General features: G+C 36.2%; 2 protein-coding genes across 13 annotated transcripts in view; one reads left to right on the forward strand and one right to left on the reverse strand.

Moving 5' to 3' along the window:
• OPA1 (OPA1 mitochondrial dynamin like GTPase) overlaps positions 1-15,175 on the reverse strand; it is a 55,464-nt gene extending 40,289 nt beyond the window's left edge. For 2 of the 5 annotated variants that reach the window (XM_054204779.1, XM_054204778.1), the window contains exons 1-7: positions 14,997-15,175; positions 11,417-11,735; positions 11,015-11,111; positions 9,694-9,801; positions 8,595-8,648; positions 7,886-7,953; positions 2,746-2,856 (exon numbers count right to left, since the gene is read on the reverse strand). In XM_054204779.1, coding sequence (XP_054060754.1) covers positions 2,746-2,856; positions 7,886-7,953; positions 8,595-8,648; positions 9,694-9,801; positions 11,015-11,111; positions 11,417-11,735; positions 14,997-15,025 — 786 coding nt within the window. In that variant the 5' untranslated portion in view covers positions 15,026-15,175. The remainder of the gene's footprint in view (positions 1-2,745; positions 2,857-7,885; positions 7,954-8,594; positions 8,649-9,693; positions 9,802-11,014; positions 11,112-11,416; positions 11,736-14,996) is intronic. The other 3 variants (XM_054204780.1, XM_054204781.1, XM_054204782.1) reach the window with 3 other exon arrangements.
• A 23-nt stretch (positions 15,176-15,198) lies between these two features.
• The window catches only part of ATP13A4 (ATPase 13A4), a 47,581-nt gene continuing 45,995 nt past the window's right edge, over positions 15,199-16,784 (forward strand). For 7 of the 8 annotated variants that reach the window (XM_054204770.1, XM_054204769.1, XM_054204774.1 and 4 more), the window contains exon 1: positions 16,519-16,756. The gene's annotated coding sequence lies outside the window, so the exon portion shown is untranslated. Of the gene's footprint in view, positions 15,743-16,518; positions 16,757-16,784 lie in introns of those variants that run through there. The other variant, XM_054204768.1, reaches the window with a different exon arrangement.

Consider the following 16,784-nt stretch of genomic DNA (forward strand, 5'->3'; position numbering starts at 1 on the left):
CTTCATTCCACAGAAGAAAATTGACTTTACATGCATTTTACAGCAAGTAAAATTTTTCAATTAGCATTTGAGATTTAATGCTGATGGGAAGTTCCATCTGCAACAGGAGGCTCACATCAAAAAAGTGTCTGAATTCCAGTACATGCAAATGCAGAAATTAACCCTTCAAGACTTAATACTAGGAAAATGGGCTTAGGGAAAAGCAAACTCAATATGGTGTCAGTGTTTTCTGGTGACTGCGCTAAATGTAATTTTAGCGATCATACTCTCAGGATCTCGTATGTCCGTTTCCTGAATTATCACAATCTTAATGGGATACAACCACTAAAATACCTGCTTGCTACAGAAACTACTTTCAGGTGGGTATTCACTATTTCTGAATCTTCAAGGGGATCTTTATTTCATATTTGTTTTTCAGAATTATAATCCTAAACATGCATGCACAACTGTATAAATTGTAGTTAGGACAGTCTTGAAGGGTTATTTTAAAGTCATTTAAATTACATTAAAACTGGAAAAATTAGGCTATTATAATACAAAACATTTTGAATTTCAAGGCATAAATGTAATAAGATCAGGCAATTAGAGCCATTCTTAGTGCAATATTCTTAAAATAGGTTCATTAACATGTAATAGAGTTGTTCAAATCAATCCCTTTTTAATAACACAAAGACAAAAGCATAAATGGTGCAATACAGATTCATGTGAAGTATTTAGAGAGAACATAAAATCTAAAGGTTGACTGATAAATATTAAATTTAGAAAAAATCATAATCAAAACAATTACTGAAAGAATTATATAGATAAAAATTTCAATATTTAAATAAAGCTCATGTGACATCTACAACTCCAGTTAGCTTCATATCAGAAAGAACATGTTATCTAACATGCAGAGGACAGCTGTCATTTAGACACAAATCAATTTAGTTACTATAATTTCACACCAGTTGTTACAGATTAAACAAGAAAGAAATCCAGTTATTCATAGTGATTGATAGTATTTAGCTATTAAACCTGGAGTATACATGATTGTGCCTCCACTTTACAGAAAGCAATCCAAACTGACACTTCCATCTATATCCAATTATTTTCTTATTCATAAACAGCAAAGAGTGCTGTAAATTGACTTCCTTTCATTTCTGTTAATTAGTTCAGTGAAACCAAAAGCGCACGAGAAACAGGGTTAGTTTAGCGCAAAGACAACTTGATGCGTGCAGCCATGAGGTGGTATATGTAAATAAACATTTACATATACACACACTTTAAACACCACAGAGACGCAAGGTGAAAATAAAAATAGAAGGGCAAAAAGAATGATGCAGAGAGTCAGAAGCAGCAAGAAAATAAAGGAAAATGGTGTTTCCACGTGCAGTAGATTTTCAAAGCGGTTAACATTTTCCCACTCTGCTCTTCAGCTGTTCCTGAAAGTACTTCTGGGGCTCCAACGCATCACTGAAGTGCACACTTAGATTCCTTCCAACCACGCGAGCACTGTCTTTGATGTACAGTGTACTTATGTTAAACACAGTAAGCAAAACTATTGCACACAGCCACACCTTGCAAGATCTGAAGCAAAGAATTATCTAGCATGAGATGATTAATTCTAACAAGGAAAATTAGGTAAGTTATAACAAAAATAAATAGCTTTAGAATAACGTATATGCTTCAGCATTTGGTTCAGGAGTGCTTTGAACGTTAGTACATACTACATTTTGGGCATGTAATTCATAATATTGCTAAAAATTTTTAAGTTGCCAATAAAAGCTAAAACTATCATAATAATCTGAAGTACTAACCGTCATATATGACTAATCTAGGATTTCTACTCACAAAAAATAATCAACTATTAAAAATGTCTCTACATAGGGACATCAATATTTGTTTAATCCAGTTCAGCATGGTTTATACATCAAGATTCCTCCTCCTTTCCCCCTTGCCACCATAACGAGTTATGAGAAAAGAAAACTGTAGGGCCACTTTCAATCAAGGGTTCCTGTTTACTAAGAAAGATTTTTTTGGGGATAGAGAAGCAGCCAACAAAGCAATGTGGTTAAGAATTACAGGTTGTAACAGATTAGACAACTAAAATATCCCAATTTAGGAAGCATTTCCAATTCATCTCAGCCATATAACAATGAATAAAATGATCAGAGCTTAACTTAAGTAAAGTGATGTGCAGATGTTCAATAACCACAGCGTATCAGTATAAACTGTACTTTAAGAGGGAAAACAGACAAAGGAATAACTTTGATGAACACACAGTAGAGACTGCTATTAACAGCAGTATTTAATTGTCTGCGCAAAATTGTTTCTAAGGAGCTGCTGTCATTTTCAGATTGGTAACAGTATAAAGTAGGAAAAAATGCTCCCAGTGACATATTGCTTGTAAATAGCTAAACTCTTACAAGATAAAAGCTACTGCAAGCAAGCAACAGTAAAAACACTCAATGTTTATGCACATACTTTCCTTAAATGCATTTTTAATGTATCAACTTTAAATAACAGTTTTTATAGAGGCAGAGAACATACAATTTCCAAGTGACACAAAGTACCTGTTCTGCTTTTAACACCATGCTTTAAATGTAACTTGCTTAAACTGAAACAGGACTATACATCTGTAGTGAAGTTGGCTGTAATAATTATTTTGGCCCATGATTTAGTTACATTTTTTTCCTAACTCAAATGTAGAAGGCTGAAATATTTGATTAGTGTGGATACAGTACATATTGTCCCTTAAGCCATCACCTTTCGCTTCTGCTGGGAAGAGCCCATGTTATATTGGCCAGCGGCTCTGCGTGCTTCCTCTTCGTGCTGCTGGATTTGTTGTTGTAACAGAATGAGTTCACCAAGCAGGCCCTGCCGTGAGTTTATAATAGAAAGGAGAGGAAAAATTTGGGGTGTAAGGAGAACAAAGTTAAACCAAAGGGCACGACAAAGATAGATGAAAAACAGGTATGAATGGGTCAGTTCAAACAAAAGTGAAATTTCATTAGCAAGATCACTTGCTAGCTAGCTGGGAGTGGATATAGCCAGCAAAACCATGCATTTTGCAAATCCAGGTAGAACAAAACAATAAACATTTAGCTATGTTTTATAATCATATTCAGCTTCAACTAAGCATCTAAATCTTGAAAAAATTTGACTACCCTGGCTTTGAAATACTCTTAAAAGTTTCACGATTTCATTTCAATTATTCATACCAAAAGTTCTTAAGTATCATCAGTTTTTTACAACTTAATCATGCACATATTTAAAGAGAGTGTTTTGGATACTCTACACCAAGTTGGGCACAACAGCTAATAGGCTCAACTGTGTCAGTATTGTAAAAGTTCTCATTTTGTTCTTATTCCCAGCAATGCAGACAGTTTATAGAAAGATGATTATGCCTGCTACTTAACTTTCTCAAGCTAGGAGAAGAAAAACAGTTTCTAGAGCATAAAGAAAGAAAAAGCCCCCCTCCACTTCTGTAACACACTGCAGCTTAAATTCATGCTGCCATAATCCTTCCTGATCACTTCAAAATCCCTGCAACTCCATGCTTATTCCTTTACCTATTCAGCATTTCCATGAAGCTGTTTTCTTCTTTTCTCCCTCCACACCAAATATTCTTGTAATGGTAAGCTGTCTTTCAAAACTGGTTTTAGAGATACTATGACAGCATCTACTGGACCTTTATATACAATTTATTTCAGAGAATGTAGACAAAAGTATTAATGAACTATTTAAATAAAGCTCTTTAAAAAAAATATACATCTTCTAAGAAAACATTCAGTGAAATGAAAGGTTTCAAAAATGCGCTCTCAGGAATCAAACTCTGAAATAGAACGTCAGTGTAAGAATTCAAGACATCTACCATCAGGTTATACATTTGTTGCATGAAATACACACACAGGCATGTACACATAAGGATAAACAACACAGGAGAGAATGGATAAAAGAAGAGAGACAATCAAATGACCAAACATAACCATTTGTTAAATAGTGATTTATATAACATCTCAAGAACAGAAAAATCTTCACATTTGTGTTTTACTGAACCGCTTTAAGATTTAATATGTTTCTATATTGCCAGACTAGCAAACGCATTAGAGCTGTGCCAAAAACCCAGTCAAAACAAAAGATTTCACTTCTATAGAGCAGCAAGGAGAGACAGCCTCAGGGCTACACAATAATAATATTTTGCCATTTTGCAAACAACAAAACTCTCAATATGACCTGACACAGTTCCTTTAAATGTTACGCTATGGGTCATGAAAATACTAGAAAAAACAATGAACAAAACCTGCCATGAAGGCCTTTTAGCATTTAAACAGCAACTGTAACAAATGTTTGAAGTCACCAAATCTAACTATTTAATGTGTAATTACTTTCTAAGACATCTGGTCCATGTGACTCCTTACTCCATAGTAAAGTATGAAAAGCCCAATTCAACTACAGTTACCCCATTTAATAAAATATTCAAGTAAAAATTAGTGACTTAAAAGGCTTCTCAATAACATTTTCTTCTTTGTATATGTCAGTCTATAATCTTATTTTCTTTATTTTCTATTTCTTATTTTACAATTTTGAATTAAAAAAAAATTAAAAAAAATAATCAAGAATCTTAAAGAGCACAGAACTATACACACAAACACCCAGGCTGGTATGAACCAGGACATGAACAAAAATGTTTCCATCTCTCTGTCATTGGACACTACCACTGCTTCTACCCCCACAAAAATCATCAGTCATTCCAGCGTAAAACTGTATTTACTTTAAATAATTTGATCTAGAAAAAATCAACCTTAATTAATGGGATTTCAAAAAACAGGTTGTTTACAATCATTATATTATTATTTTCATTATCAAAGAAACAACGTAAATGGGAGTAACACTAGTTGACAAACACAGTGGCACAAATCCTGCAAAGTCATCATGAGAATCTAGGTTCAAAATAAATAAAAAAAAAAGCAAAATAAGTGCTGACATTGTTACTGCATATGCTTTAAAAATACATTATTTTACATTAAAAATTAATATGCTGTACTTCACTTGAGTATGATTTTCTCTTTAATTTAAAAGTTTCTCATGACTAAAGTATTTGTATCCCATTTCCATGAACAACCGAAGTCCTGCCTTTTTGCATGTCTTGACTCTTTCCACTATTTCCCATTGATTTCAGTGTGACTGTTCATGGGAAAAGCTGAGCTGCAATAAGTCCTTGCAGGAAAAATAATTAAATGCTAAGGGATGTAGAGGGGTGAAAATGACAAGGAATGCAAAGAGATCAATTTCTAAGAATTTGAATAAATGCCACAATTTAATCCAGAGTCCCCATAAAATGAAACTGGGAGTTAAGTTGGGAATATAATGGTGCTATGAATAGAAGAGACAAAATAATGGAAACTTTACTGCATAACTTGCAAGAAAGAATGAAACCCGCAGTGGCTGCAGTGAAGAGCTGTAAAATTACTGTGCCGCTTCATACATGGACTGAAGGTGACCCTGTGCTGGCTAAGCGAGGCAGTCTATGCACTGCCAAATCCTTAACGGTACGTCAGGTTCTTCAAGGCATGAGATTTTATCAAATTACCCAAGGCAGAGAAAGGACTCTGTGGTTAGTTTTGAATTATTTATTTATCTGGCTTCTAAACCCCAAATCAATACTTGAGTTACATTTTTCACACCTACTTCATCACAGCTATAACCACTATAAATTGGAATTTGTTTGCTTTAATATGAAAATGAAACTCTTCAGGAAAGTTTTTTGGAGACAGACAATAGCGCAAGATAATCTTCTAAGAAGGTTTAAGTGCAAGCATGACCTAGTCCCACAAATATAATACAATAAAATATTTTACTACACCACAGCTTTTATAAATATCTTCTCTCCTCTTTCTCCAAGAATAAAATTTCTTATTTTATACAAGTAGAAACATATTTAAACTCCATTTATTTAAATTACTTATCTGAACACTCAGGTAATTTTCATTTCATTCTCTTTTCAAAAAATTGTACCTTTTGCATTAAATGAGAGATATAAGATGAATGCATTAGCTGGCAAGAAGCAGTACAGCCCGATTCGGTGTTTGGGACAACGTTCACTCTCTCAAAGTTATCTTGCAAACTAACTGGTTTCTTACTCATTCCACAGGAAGTTTTTAGAGACCCATCTCTAAATGGGAGGAGCATGCCCAGTAACAATTCTACAGCATTTTCCTCCAAGTGAGGAATTTGTACATTCCTTTGCCAGTTACTCATCTTTTCCACAATGAAACATAGAAAAACAGCTCATCAGACACATTTAATACCATGCTACAGCACCTTCTGCATCCATACAATCACAATTCTTAAACTAGTATTGGTTGGCAGTGGAAAGCATTGAATGAAAAAAAGGCCATCTAACCCATTGTCTTGAAAATATGAATTTTGCTTGCCAATAAACGAAGTGATTATGCTTTGTTAGGTATTCATGTGTCTTTTGAAATATTACAACCAAAATTGATCATATTAATTAGCAAACCAACACTTTCTAAGTGTAACGTATCAGATATAATTGGAGTAACAAACATTAGTACACCAGACTAAATTTTCTAAATCATATTGATTTAATATGGGCTGTTATTTTCTGTACCACAGCCAAAGTTCTGTTGGCAACATAAAAATGCAGTTGTCACTGCATCTGAAAAAAACCGAATAATAAGTATTAGTGATATTACTGGTATTCAGAAAAAAAATATCTGTTAATTTATTTATCAGAGACAATAAACTAAGATGGCCACTTCTTCACAAATCAATAGTAAAGTATTTTTTATGTTTTAAACAGTGAAACCTGTGCTAAGCAATCACTTAAGAGAAAATAAAACAACAAATATAGACAGTTTGCTGACAAAGGGGAAACAAAAAGCTAACTTAATTCTCATTTAGAAATCCATCACTGTTCTAAAGGGAAAACAACAGTTATAAAAAAGTGAGCTTTGTACAGGTTTCACTATATATTGCCATGCAGAATTAATGTAGAATAAACGTATACATGCCTGCATATACAGAAATGCATTTTATGTAAAAGACCTGATTATAGTTCAGAAACTTTCAGTTGTAAAAATAAATATATAAAAATTTACAAATTCACCGATATATATTATTTTCCTAACATTTTTAAAAATAATTTTTAAAAATATACACAGGAAAAATGAAGAGCCTTTAAAGAATGAGCAACATTACAATTTAGAAATTTAATATAAATGCGATCTACTACTCACGAAAACAAAACAAAAAAAAAAAAATCAAACTTTACCATCTTTACTTCAAGGAAAACATGCTAAAAATTTTAGTTATCAAAATACAGTAACTTTTTTTCCAGATGATAGTAACAAAAGTGTGATGTATGCTTTTTCTATGTAAAGAAAGTAAAAAGACAGACTATTTAAGAAACAGAAATTCTTTACTAAGGCGGAAAGTCTTTACTATGGTAGATCCTTAAGTAAGAATCACAGCTGTGAAAATATCAACAGAAATGAGGTTGCAAGCAAAAATGCTTGAAAATAACCAGCCTAAATCAACTTCAGTAATAAGTTATAAGCTCAAGTGCCACTGAGAACACATCCCGAAAAAACTGCAAAGGCACCCAAGATACCTAAAATTACATTCTTATTACAAACCAATTTTCTTAAGAATGCAATTCCTAAAATGTTTTATGACTGCTTTGTATTTTCCTTACACCAAAATGTTTGTTATCATTGTACTGTTTCTATATTAAAAACAACAATGCATACTCAAGTAATTTTCAATGATAAATTCTATTCAAGCTGCTTCAAATAAACACCTACAACTAGCTATTGAAGCTAGTTCTAAAAAAAAATTACCTGGTGTCAAGACATTTTTAGTTTTGCAAGAGAGTAATTACCTTCTTGTACTGTTTGTCATTGTCATATCCTTGGTCAGTAGCTCTGAATGCTGTTTCTCCTGGAGAACCTAGGACATAATTACAGAAACTCATTATCACACGCAAAAGGCACTTAAAAATTCTCAAACTACACCTACTATAAAATTAAAGTTTCAACCCCTATGAATTATTAATTCAATAATCTTTGAAGTTCCTATTAGAAAAAGATTCACCTTAAGAAACTGAAAAAGAAATTCAGTTTAAAACTTATCTGAAAATTTTATGTCTAGTTTGTGGCTCAGATTAGTTATATAGCAAGGGAGTAGGTGGCTTTAGTTAGACTATTAAAGTTTTGAAAACATTGTAAAATTAATTATTTCTGATAAACATGAAAGAATAACACAAACTCCATTGGTATTATTGTAACGAGAAAAAAAACATTCTTTCCTATTGTAATAACATAGGTTTTCAAAACAAGCTTCTGTAAAATGCCTGAAATAAAAAGCATCTGCTAAGGACTGTGGCAGAGAAATAACAACCATTCATCTATTCATTCTCACAGGGGAGGATCTAAGTATTTTTAAAATAGTTGGAAAGTATTTGCAATTCAATATTAAATTGCTGTAAATAGTGGTGTTTACATTGATATTCACTCCTCTTAGTATAGTAGTGTTTGAAGAGTTTGCTTTAAAGAGGCAGGTTAAGGGCAGTAAAAAGGGCTTTTACACACCTAACAACAGAAGTAGATCAGAAGCTCCTAAGACTTCACTAACCAAATTGTAACCTGTGAAAAATCAGCAGAAGAGGGGAAATAAAAATTATAAATACAAAACAAAATTCAAAACAAAGATGAGGCATCTTTGTCTCATTTGGAGGACCACACAATCATAAATGGCAACTATGCCCACGTGAGTATGATAACAAATAATAGGTGACATTTCATGATACCAGTCAGCACCACCACAATTTTAAACAGCCAAAATACATAGGAGATTGTAATCTACTTGTCACTATTGATCTTGATTATTAAGTTGTATAATAGGAATAACCTTGCACTTTATTACAAGAATGACTGGGTGAAGTTTTGAGCTGTGTTCATTAGCAAGTCAGATATGATCATCAAATCAAGCATTTTTAGTTTTAAAAAACCCACCGATCAGAAATGTCTTATTTAAATCTCCCAAAACCTGAAAAACATTAAAGCTACTACTGCCAGGACACACTGAATCTACAAGTCATCCCCCCCCTCCTTTTTTTTTTTCTGTGAAGGATTTAGAATTCCTGCCTACTCGTTTGAAACGCAGCTCCTAGCTAAGCTAAATCTTCATGCAAGTCCTTTTGGAGCTGTGTCCAGGTGGAAAATACCTTTCAACCCAAAAGAATACCTTAATCATAAGTCTCTATTTCACATGCTTGCAACATTAAGAGCCATCATCCTTAATAATCCAGCTCTTTTCTCCTGTAACAGCTGTGGCACTGTTACTGTCCAGCATCACTCTCACCTTCTCCAAATTCCAGCTGGACGCATCCAGCTTTTATGACTCACTGAAGCAATGTAGCTTTCAATCTGTTTGTTTAGAGTTGTACAAGAATTCTAGTTTCCTATTCAATTTTGCATTTTGGTTCTCTGTAGTTGCTACTAGAATTCTTGCTTTTAAAAATACATTACACTTACCTATGTCCATAACACTTTCAGACGAGATATTCAATGAAAAGGCATGCACTTTCAGGATCCACTTTTTTTTTAGTGTGTAAGGACATACCTGTAACCTCATCTTGTAATAGTTTATGTTTGCAAAACCAAAACTAAGCTGAAAAATTGTTCTCACCAGGAGAAAAAAATCCTTTCAGTGAAGTGAAGCTCTCTCCAATCTTGTCAAAGTCAGGCAGAAGTTTGGCAAGGTCATCTGCATCAGGAAGGGCTTTGATAAGTTTTTCTAGGAAAACAGTAAAACAGCTAATGAGTAAGGTTTTTTTTCTATTATTTTTGTAAACAAAAACGGCTTAGGCTGTAAAACCTAGCAACTGTTTCAAGACATGTTTTTTTTCCCTTTTTTTTTTTTTAAATAAAGAATTCAAAAGTTTCTTTCCACATGCACCTCCCCCCATTAGTGTTGGGAAAGATTATCAGATCTGAAAAATCAATTGCTTTTTAGACTTTGAACTTCCTGATAAGTTGGTTGCCTCAGGTACTTTAAAATAGTCTAAAATCTATTGCTGCATTTCACCACATTATTCTCTCACACACCTTGTAGAGGATGTTTTAAAATCACATGACAGTGTAACTATGCTCATCTCTTGTACATTTTAAGAAAAGCTTATTTTTTAATTTCATAAGCCAGCCAATTCTGTAATCCTTCAAAAAAACCCCACAAACTTTCTGGCTTTGAAGTGCTATAAAAAAGTAGCATCCACTAGCAATAAAAACAAGAAAACATTTGCCTCAGTTATTCAGTCTCTGCATTTATCTAAGAAATGCTCATACATGTCGTAAAATCTTCATAAACTTTTTTTTTTTAAAAAAAAAGAACACTACCTTAGTACCCTGCACATATAAGAAGTAACTCGGTGCTTGTTTTTCAGATTTCTATCCTTGATCTGAAAATATGCAAGAAACCTACTGTAACCAGAAGGTTCAAGAAAACAGAGTCTGTATTTTTCATTTTCTTTTCTTCTGTATGTTCAAAATAATTTTGTAGATAGGTAGGTTCACTATTCTGCATTTTCAATTGGCCTTTTACTCATACATGTCTGTTACTTATCTATTTATAATTCTACTTGTAGTAAGTGTCATTCATATAGAAAGAAAGAACTTAGCTCATAATACTACCAAACACCTGTGTAAGTCACGATCATGTTGAAAGTCTCCTTTGAATAATGGAATTACATGGCCATATGAAAGGAACAAAAACATTCTCAAATGAAAGGATGAATTATGGAATATCAATGCTAAACAATGCTTAATTTCTTCCTACAAACACACCGATACAAATACCTTGGTAAGACACACACCAAACTAACGTCAGAAGTTCACTCAAATTACATTACAATGACACTACTGGAGAGAGGCATTGCGAACCTGCACCTTTATGTTTAAGTTTTACATATGCTAGTCTTTAGATAAAAGTAATATTTTAGCTTTTGTGATACCGAAGTCAATATGTTCATCAAGCTCCCAAATGAAGTCAGGAACAATCCATTTATATTCATCGAGATCTGGCATCATGTCCTTCCACTGATCATATGTCTAATACAAAAAGGAAAAAAAAAAGTAGAAATAGAAGAAATGTATGTAGAGAAGCATATGAGCAATCTGTTGAAAAATAATTCCTACATATTAAACATAGTAACCCACCATCTTCTAGATATGAATGATGCTACTTGGACCTTTTAAAGTCTATACTAGTTCTCTAAACAACGCGTTTTCCATATTCATTCATCTTTATTGTCATTAGCTAACCAAAAAATGATATCTTGTATTTTTGTGGATATTGTTCTGAAGAATATAGTAACAAAGACAAAAAGCATAAAAGAGCTTCCAAAGACAAATACCTTCTTTACCGTATAACCACCACCTACAGCAGATCCTAATATAAGATAGCGAAGTTTGAGAAGCCTTGATGCTAGTCTAGCTAGCCAAAAGTTCCTGTGGAACTGGTATCCATATTTTACATTTAAAAGTTTTGTTTTGCGTAGGGGAAGACGATTAAGAGAAGAGAACAGCTGAACAGATATCCTTAACGGAGGTCTTTGAAATTTTGAACTTGGGTAGTAGGGATGATGTATACTTCGGGAAACAAGATGCAAGTTTTGAAGTGGTGATTTTCTTTTTATTCCATAGCTGCTATTTGCTAGACTCCGGCAGATGACACTAAAAGAAAGAAATAAAAACTCTAAGCAACAGATTTCCTCAACACACCATTAACTCAATAACCTCTTTAGAAGCAATTCACATTACATTTTAGCTGGTTACATTACATCATTGGTATGGTACCAGGAAAACAAAAAGCTCTAAACATAGTTAATGGATATAGCATTTCTCGTGATTACAGAAATAAAACCTTAAATACCATTTATGAAGTCTGTTATGAACTAAATTTAACTTCCACACTGGATTAAGGCAAGTAACATGTCTGTGGTAAAAAACAGTTTGGGCAAACAAGAGATAAGAATCCACAGAAGACTATGATCAACTTGCAACATAAAAGAAAACTTGACAGTTCAGCCTATCTTGTTATTCAAAATGAACTTCTAGATAACACTAAGATTGTAGAGGATTTTCAAACTCAAAAAAAACAACACACAGACAAAATTCCTTTGCAAAATACACCTGTCCTTTTTTGTCAAAGCAGATTCTCCGATGCAGTTGAAACACATACTAAATGACATCTTTCAGTTTCTTTAATATTCTCCAGTTCCAGAATTACAGCACTATCGTTTTGTCTTAGGTCACTTGTAGACAAGATTACTTATGGAGATGGCTGCACCATGGTTGTTGAAGACTTCAATAAAGTAATTCAGATTTATGCAAGAGGGAAAAGATTTGACTCAGAAAACAGAGCCCAGCCATGAAAAGCACATGTTAAAACACAGGAACCTCATCAATCTTGCCTACATTAAAACAAACACATAGGTTGGAATAAAACTCCTTGTATAATTTCTATTACACTATTTGTGTGCTTCAACATTTTGAGGTGGCTTTGCTAGTTCAGGGAAGAGACAACTGCTGTGGAAAAAGCATTTTCTTTTGTAACTTTTAGTCTCACCATCATATCAGAATGGTTAATATTAAAATTTACTGGATGCAAAATATGAGTGAAGTTACAGTTCTTGAAATTAATGCTTGTCCCTTGATGCTTTTTTCAGAGTTTTCAATGTTATGAAGTGCATTTACTTACAAAGGGGACAAATACAAAAGAAGGAAGTGCTTCACACCATCGAGAAGGCAAATTATTCATCCCATAATCCTAAATAATTTAAAATTATCAGATCTTAAAGAGATTAAGTGAATCATGTGAAATGGAAAATTTATAGCATTTTCTAATAACGTGCTCTATAATCTATATAATTCTTTGCCTTGAGATTTTCCATGTACTAGAGATGACATTATCTAAGACAGACATATTCTTAATGTCCAAATAAGTGGAAGTCTTTGTTATAAAAGCACTTTTGACCCAGAAATCGAGCTTTTGGAAGATAAGTTGAAAATCAGAATTATGAGAATTGAGACGTTTTCCTCTCTTAAAACACCAGTTGTCCCAATGATCTATGTTTAGAAATTTCCTTTAGCATAATGGAAAGCTTAAAAAAAACAGAACTCCACTGACTCTTATGAAAGTCCTCATTCATAAAAGTCACTAAGATTTTAAGGGATACTCTTTTGCTACTCTACTACACTATCTAGAAGGCTGTGCCTTTGCAGTAACAAACCTAGTATCTAGAAAGAGGATAACAAGCAGGAGTGGAGTAATCCCTAAAGTAGCAACAAGTTTCTCCTCTCTGACATGGAATTACAAGAGGGTCAGAAACTAACCACAGATGGGACCAATACAAAAGTGGCTACATAACAATAAAAAGTAAAAGTGCCTCCACACTAGAAACATTTTATTTACTGCTTCTGAAGGCAGTATTTTAAATCAGAGTGTGGTAAGCCTGTATGAATCAAGCTGATGACTGGGCCATTATTTCTTTTGTTTTGCAGTCACTACCATTACACATATATTTAATATTTTCAGCAGAGACCAAGTAGTAGCATATACTATGGCAGTCACTTCTCATTATTAGTCTTCACAGAGGTTAAAGACATTTTGTAATATTATGTCATTTTCTTCTCTGTCACTATGCTTTTAAAATACAGTTTCACAGCATTCATTCTGTGTGTTTAAATTGAAGGTAAAACTGAGTTTCACCACAAATTGTTATGGCAAGAACTTGATCAACAACAATTGCTTTTTGAGTGCTATCGCATTATTTCAAACCCTACTTGCTTTAATTGCACATATAAAAACTTATTCCTTAAAAAATCCCCACTACTCCATCTACCAAAACTTCCATTCCTCCTTCCTTCTCTCCTCCTTCTGCTAAAATCTCCTGATGAATACTGACCAAAAAAAAAAAAATCACCTTATGATCTTCAATTAAAAGTGCAGTTAGAATGAAGAGGGTGCCAAAACAATGCTATTACATGAAGTATTTAATAAGTTACAAATTTAAAGCCTCTGCAAAGCCTTCCAGACATGAGTAGCTCTGCCATTAGAATCTGCCTGATTACAGTCCTGCAACCTGACTAATCTTGCATTGCACTGAGATTTATAGATACCTTGTAAAACAAGAAAAAGTAGCCTGTTACTATCAGTAGTCAAGCATTCCACCTGGAAGTCATAGCTAACATTTTACACATATTGCTCTGTTTTAAGAGTTCAAAAAATCCTCACCTCAGCTGGTACAAATTTCCTGTGAAGACAGGTTATATAGACTTTTAATAACTACGACTGCAAAGCAGTCTTTCAAGTGTAACCCAACAAAAGCACTGTGGTATTTTCTTTCTCATTCAGCATTAGACAATGCTTATTTTCCTACTGCTGCTCCCAAATCTTCCAAGGAACATCATGGGATTACCGGCCATTCAGTTTCACTGCTTCTGTCTGGAATTGTGTGTAAGAATGGTGAAAACCAGGAGAATTGCAACGTTTGGCTGGGAGGGCCAAGGTCTGGAGACGAAAGCGGCCCAAACACCTTGGGCGGGAATGTGGGAGACACAGCCCCCTTCCACATCACAGCCCAGGCCCCGGGGGAGCTGAAGGATGGGGAATTTCCCGGGGGAGCTGAAGGACGAGGAATTCTCCCGCTGGGCAGCAGCAGTCCCACTCCAGCAGGCCTCGGGCTCGCCCCTGCGCCATTCACACACACGCTGTTCCCCCTCACCCCGCTGTGCGGCTCCGGCCTCCCCCACCGGCAGCCCCCTTCCCCCGGGTGCCCCCGGGTGCAGAGGCCCCGAAGCGGGAAGAAGCGGGAGGAGGGTGGCGGCTCCGGCGGCCGCTCGCTCCTCACAGCCGCCGCGCCCCTGAGGGGCCAGGCCCGCCGGCGGCCCGCAGCGCCCGCCCTGACCCCTGCCACGGCCCGCCCCGCTCACCAAGCCGCCGCCGCCCGCGTCCGCCACATCCTAACGGCCGGCAGGGGCCCGGAGGAGCCGCACGCACCGCGGCCGCTGGCCGGGGCTCCGCCGCCGGGCCTGGAGCCCCGGGCTGCGCGGGCAAGGGCAGGTGGAGCCGCCGCGGCCGCCGGCTGACGGGGCTGCCGCCGTTTCCGGGCACCGCGGTCCGGTACGGCCGGCCCGGCTGGAAACCGCGCCTCCCCGCGGAAAGGTTCCGGGAGCGGCGGCGGCGGGTTTTGAGGGAGCACCTCGGAGGGGTGCCCGGCTCGGAGGGGCGGAGAGGCGGGAAAATTATGGTGCTCCGCAGCCGGGCCTTGTGTTCCCCCTCACACCCCAGCGACGGCAGGGATAGGCCTTAGCGCCTTACCCCTGTGCCGGCCCAGGGCATCCCCGGGAAGGCCTGGCCTGGCCCGGCCTGGAGAGGGCAGTGAGGCCTAGCCCCGGGTGGAGGGCTCTGGTTGTACCAGGGTCTTCCAGGCCGCTTAAATACCATTCCCAGATGAGTTCCCAGCTGTTGTTGCGCTGAAGCGCAGGAAATGAGTGGCAGCGCTGCCTTGAAAGCTGGAAAACACACGGCGTGTCCAAATGGGCTTCTGTGAATTGTGGAGGGGGGTTGCTGGCAGAACCACATGGAAGTGGGAGGCAGAGGAGGAACCAGGCGCGTTCAGCAGATCTGTCCATCCGCCCTCAGACAGAATCACCTCTAGTTACGTCATTTCTGAGAGGTGCGTGCCTCACCTGTCCGTAAAGACCACAGGCGATAGAGCATTCACCTGGCAATACCAGTGCTTGCTAATATTAATAGAAAGTTTGCCCTCATGCCCGATTTGAATCTTTCTTACTGCAAGTTAACTCTATCCATAGTGGACACACAGAATATAATTTTCTGCATTTATGTGTTTGAAAGCTGTTGTCATGGCTCCAGTCATACTCCTTTTCTTTAGATTAAACAACCCTCTTCCATCTTTTCTGAGCCCTTTCTCATGCTTCTCTGTGCTGGCCTGTAGACTGTCACCAGTTGGTTCACAGCTTCCTTTTTGTAATATGCCCAGAACTGGGTCTCACGTGCTGAGCTAAACAGAAAAAGAGATTTGGGGTGTTTTATAGGCCAAGCTTCTATTTATATAGTGGGATTTTTCAGAGCTAAATAAGTTGCACAAGGATGACATAAGACCTACATGTATTTTCAGGACTGAGAAGTTGTAGGGATGAGGTGAGGCACGTTTTTGTCTTTTGCTTCCTTCCTTCCTTTTAGATTTATATTTAAGGGACTATCTTTTGTTTAAATCTTACCTTTGCTTTTGTATTTTAACTTGTTATTTTTGTGATTTATATCTGGGTTTTAAGACAAATTTCAATTTAAAAATAAGAATGATGAAACTCCATAGGACAGGATAGAAATAACTTTTTATTTATAAACTAATGTGTAATTCTTACTTTGAACTGTAGAGGGCAATATATAACTAAAGGTTCTAATATAGGATGGTTTAGAGGTTTTTTCTCCGGGAGAAAGTGAACCCGCTTCAGAAAATGAACAAATTACACCATATTCATTGGTTCTGGAATAACAGATTTTGCTGGAACACTATGACAGGTTATCAAACTATGGAAATTATGAATGTTTTATGAATTTAATCTTTTTTTTTCTTTTTTTCAGAGATGAAGATACAAATCTCTCTAATAAGAGTGTTCTGTAGGAGCAGAAATTGTCTACGGGAGCTGGAATAAGCCTATGAATTGTGAGTACATTGGATGACCCTTGATTCT

The sequence above is a fragment of the Rissa tridactyla genome, chromosome 6 (assembly GCF_028500815.1).
Source record: "Rissa tridactyla isolate bRisTri1 chromosome 6, bRisTri1.patW.cur.20221130, whole genome shotgun sequence".
NCBI lineage: Eukaryota > Metazoa > Chordata > Aves > Charadriiformes > Laridae > Rissa > Rissa tridactyla.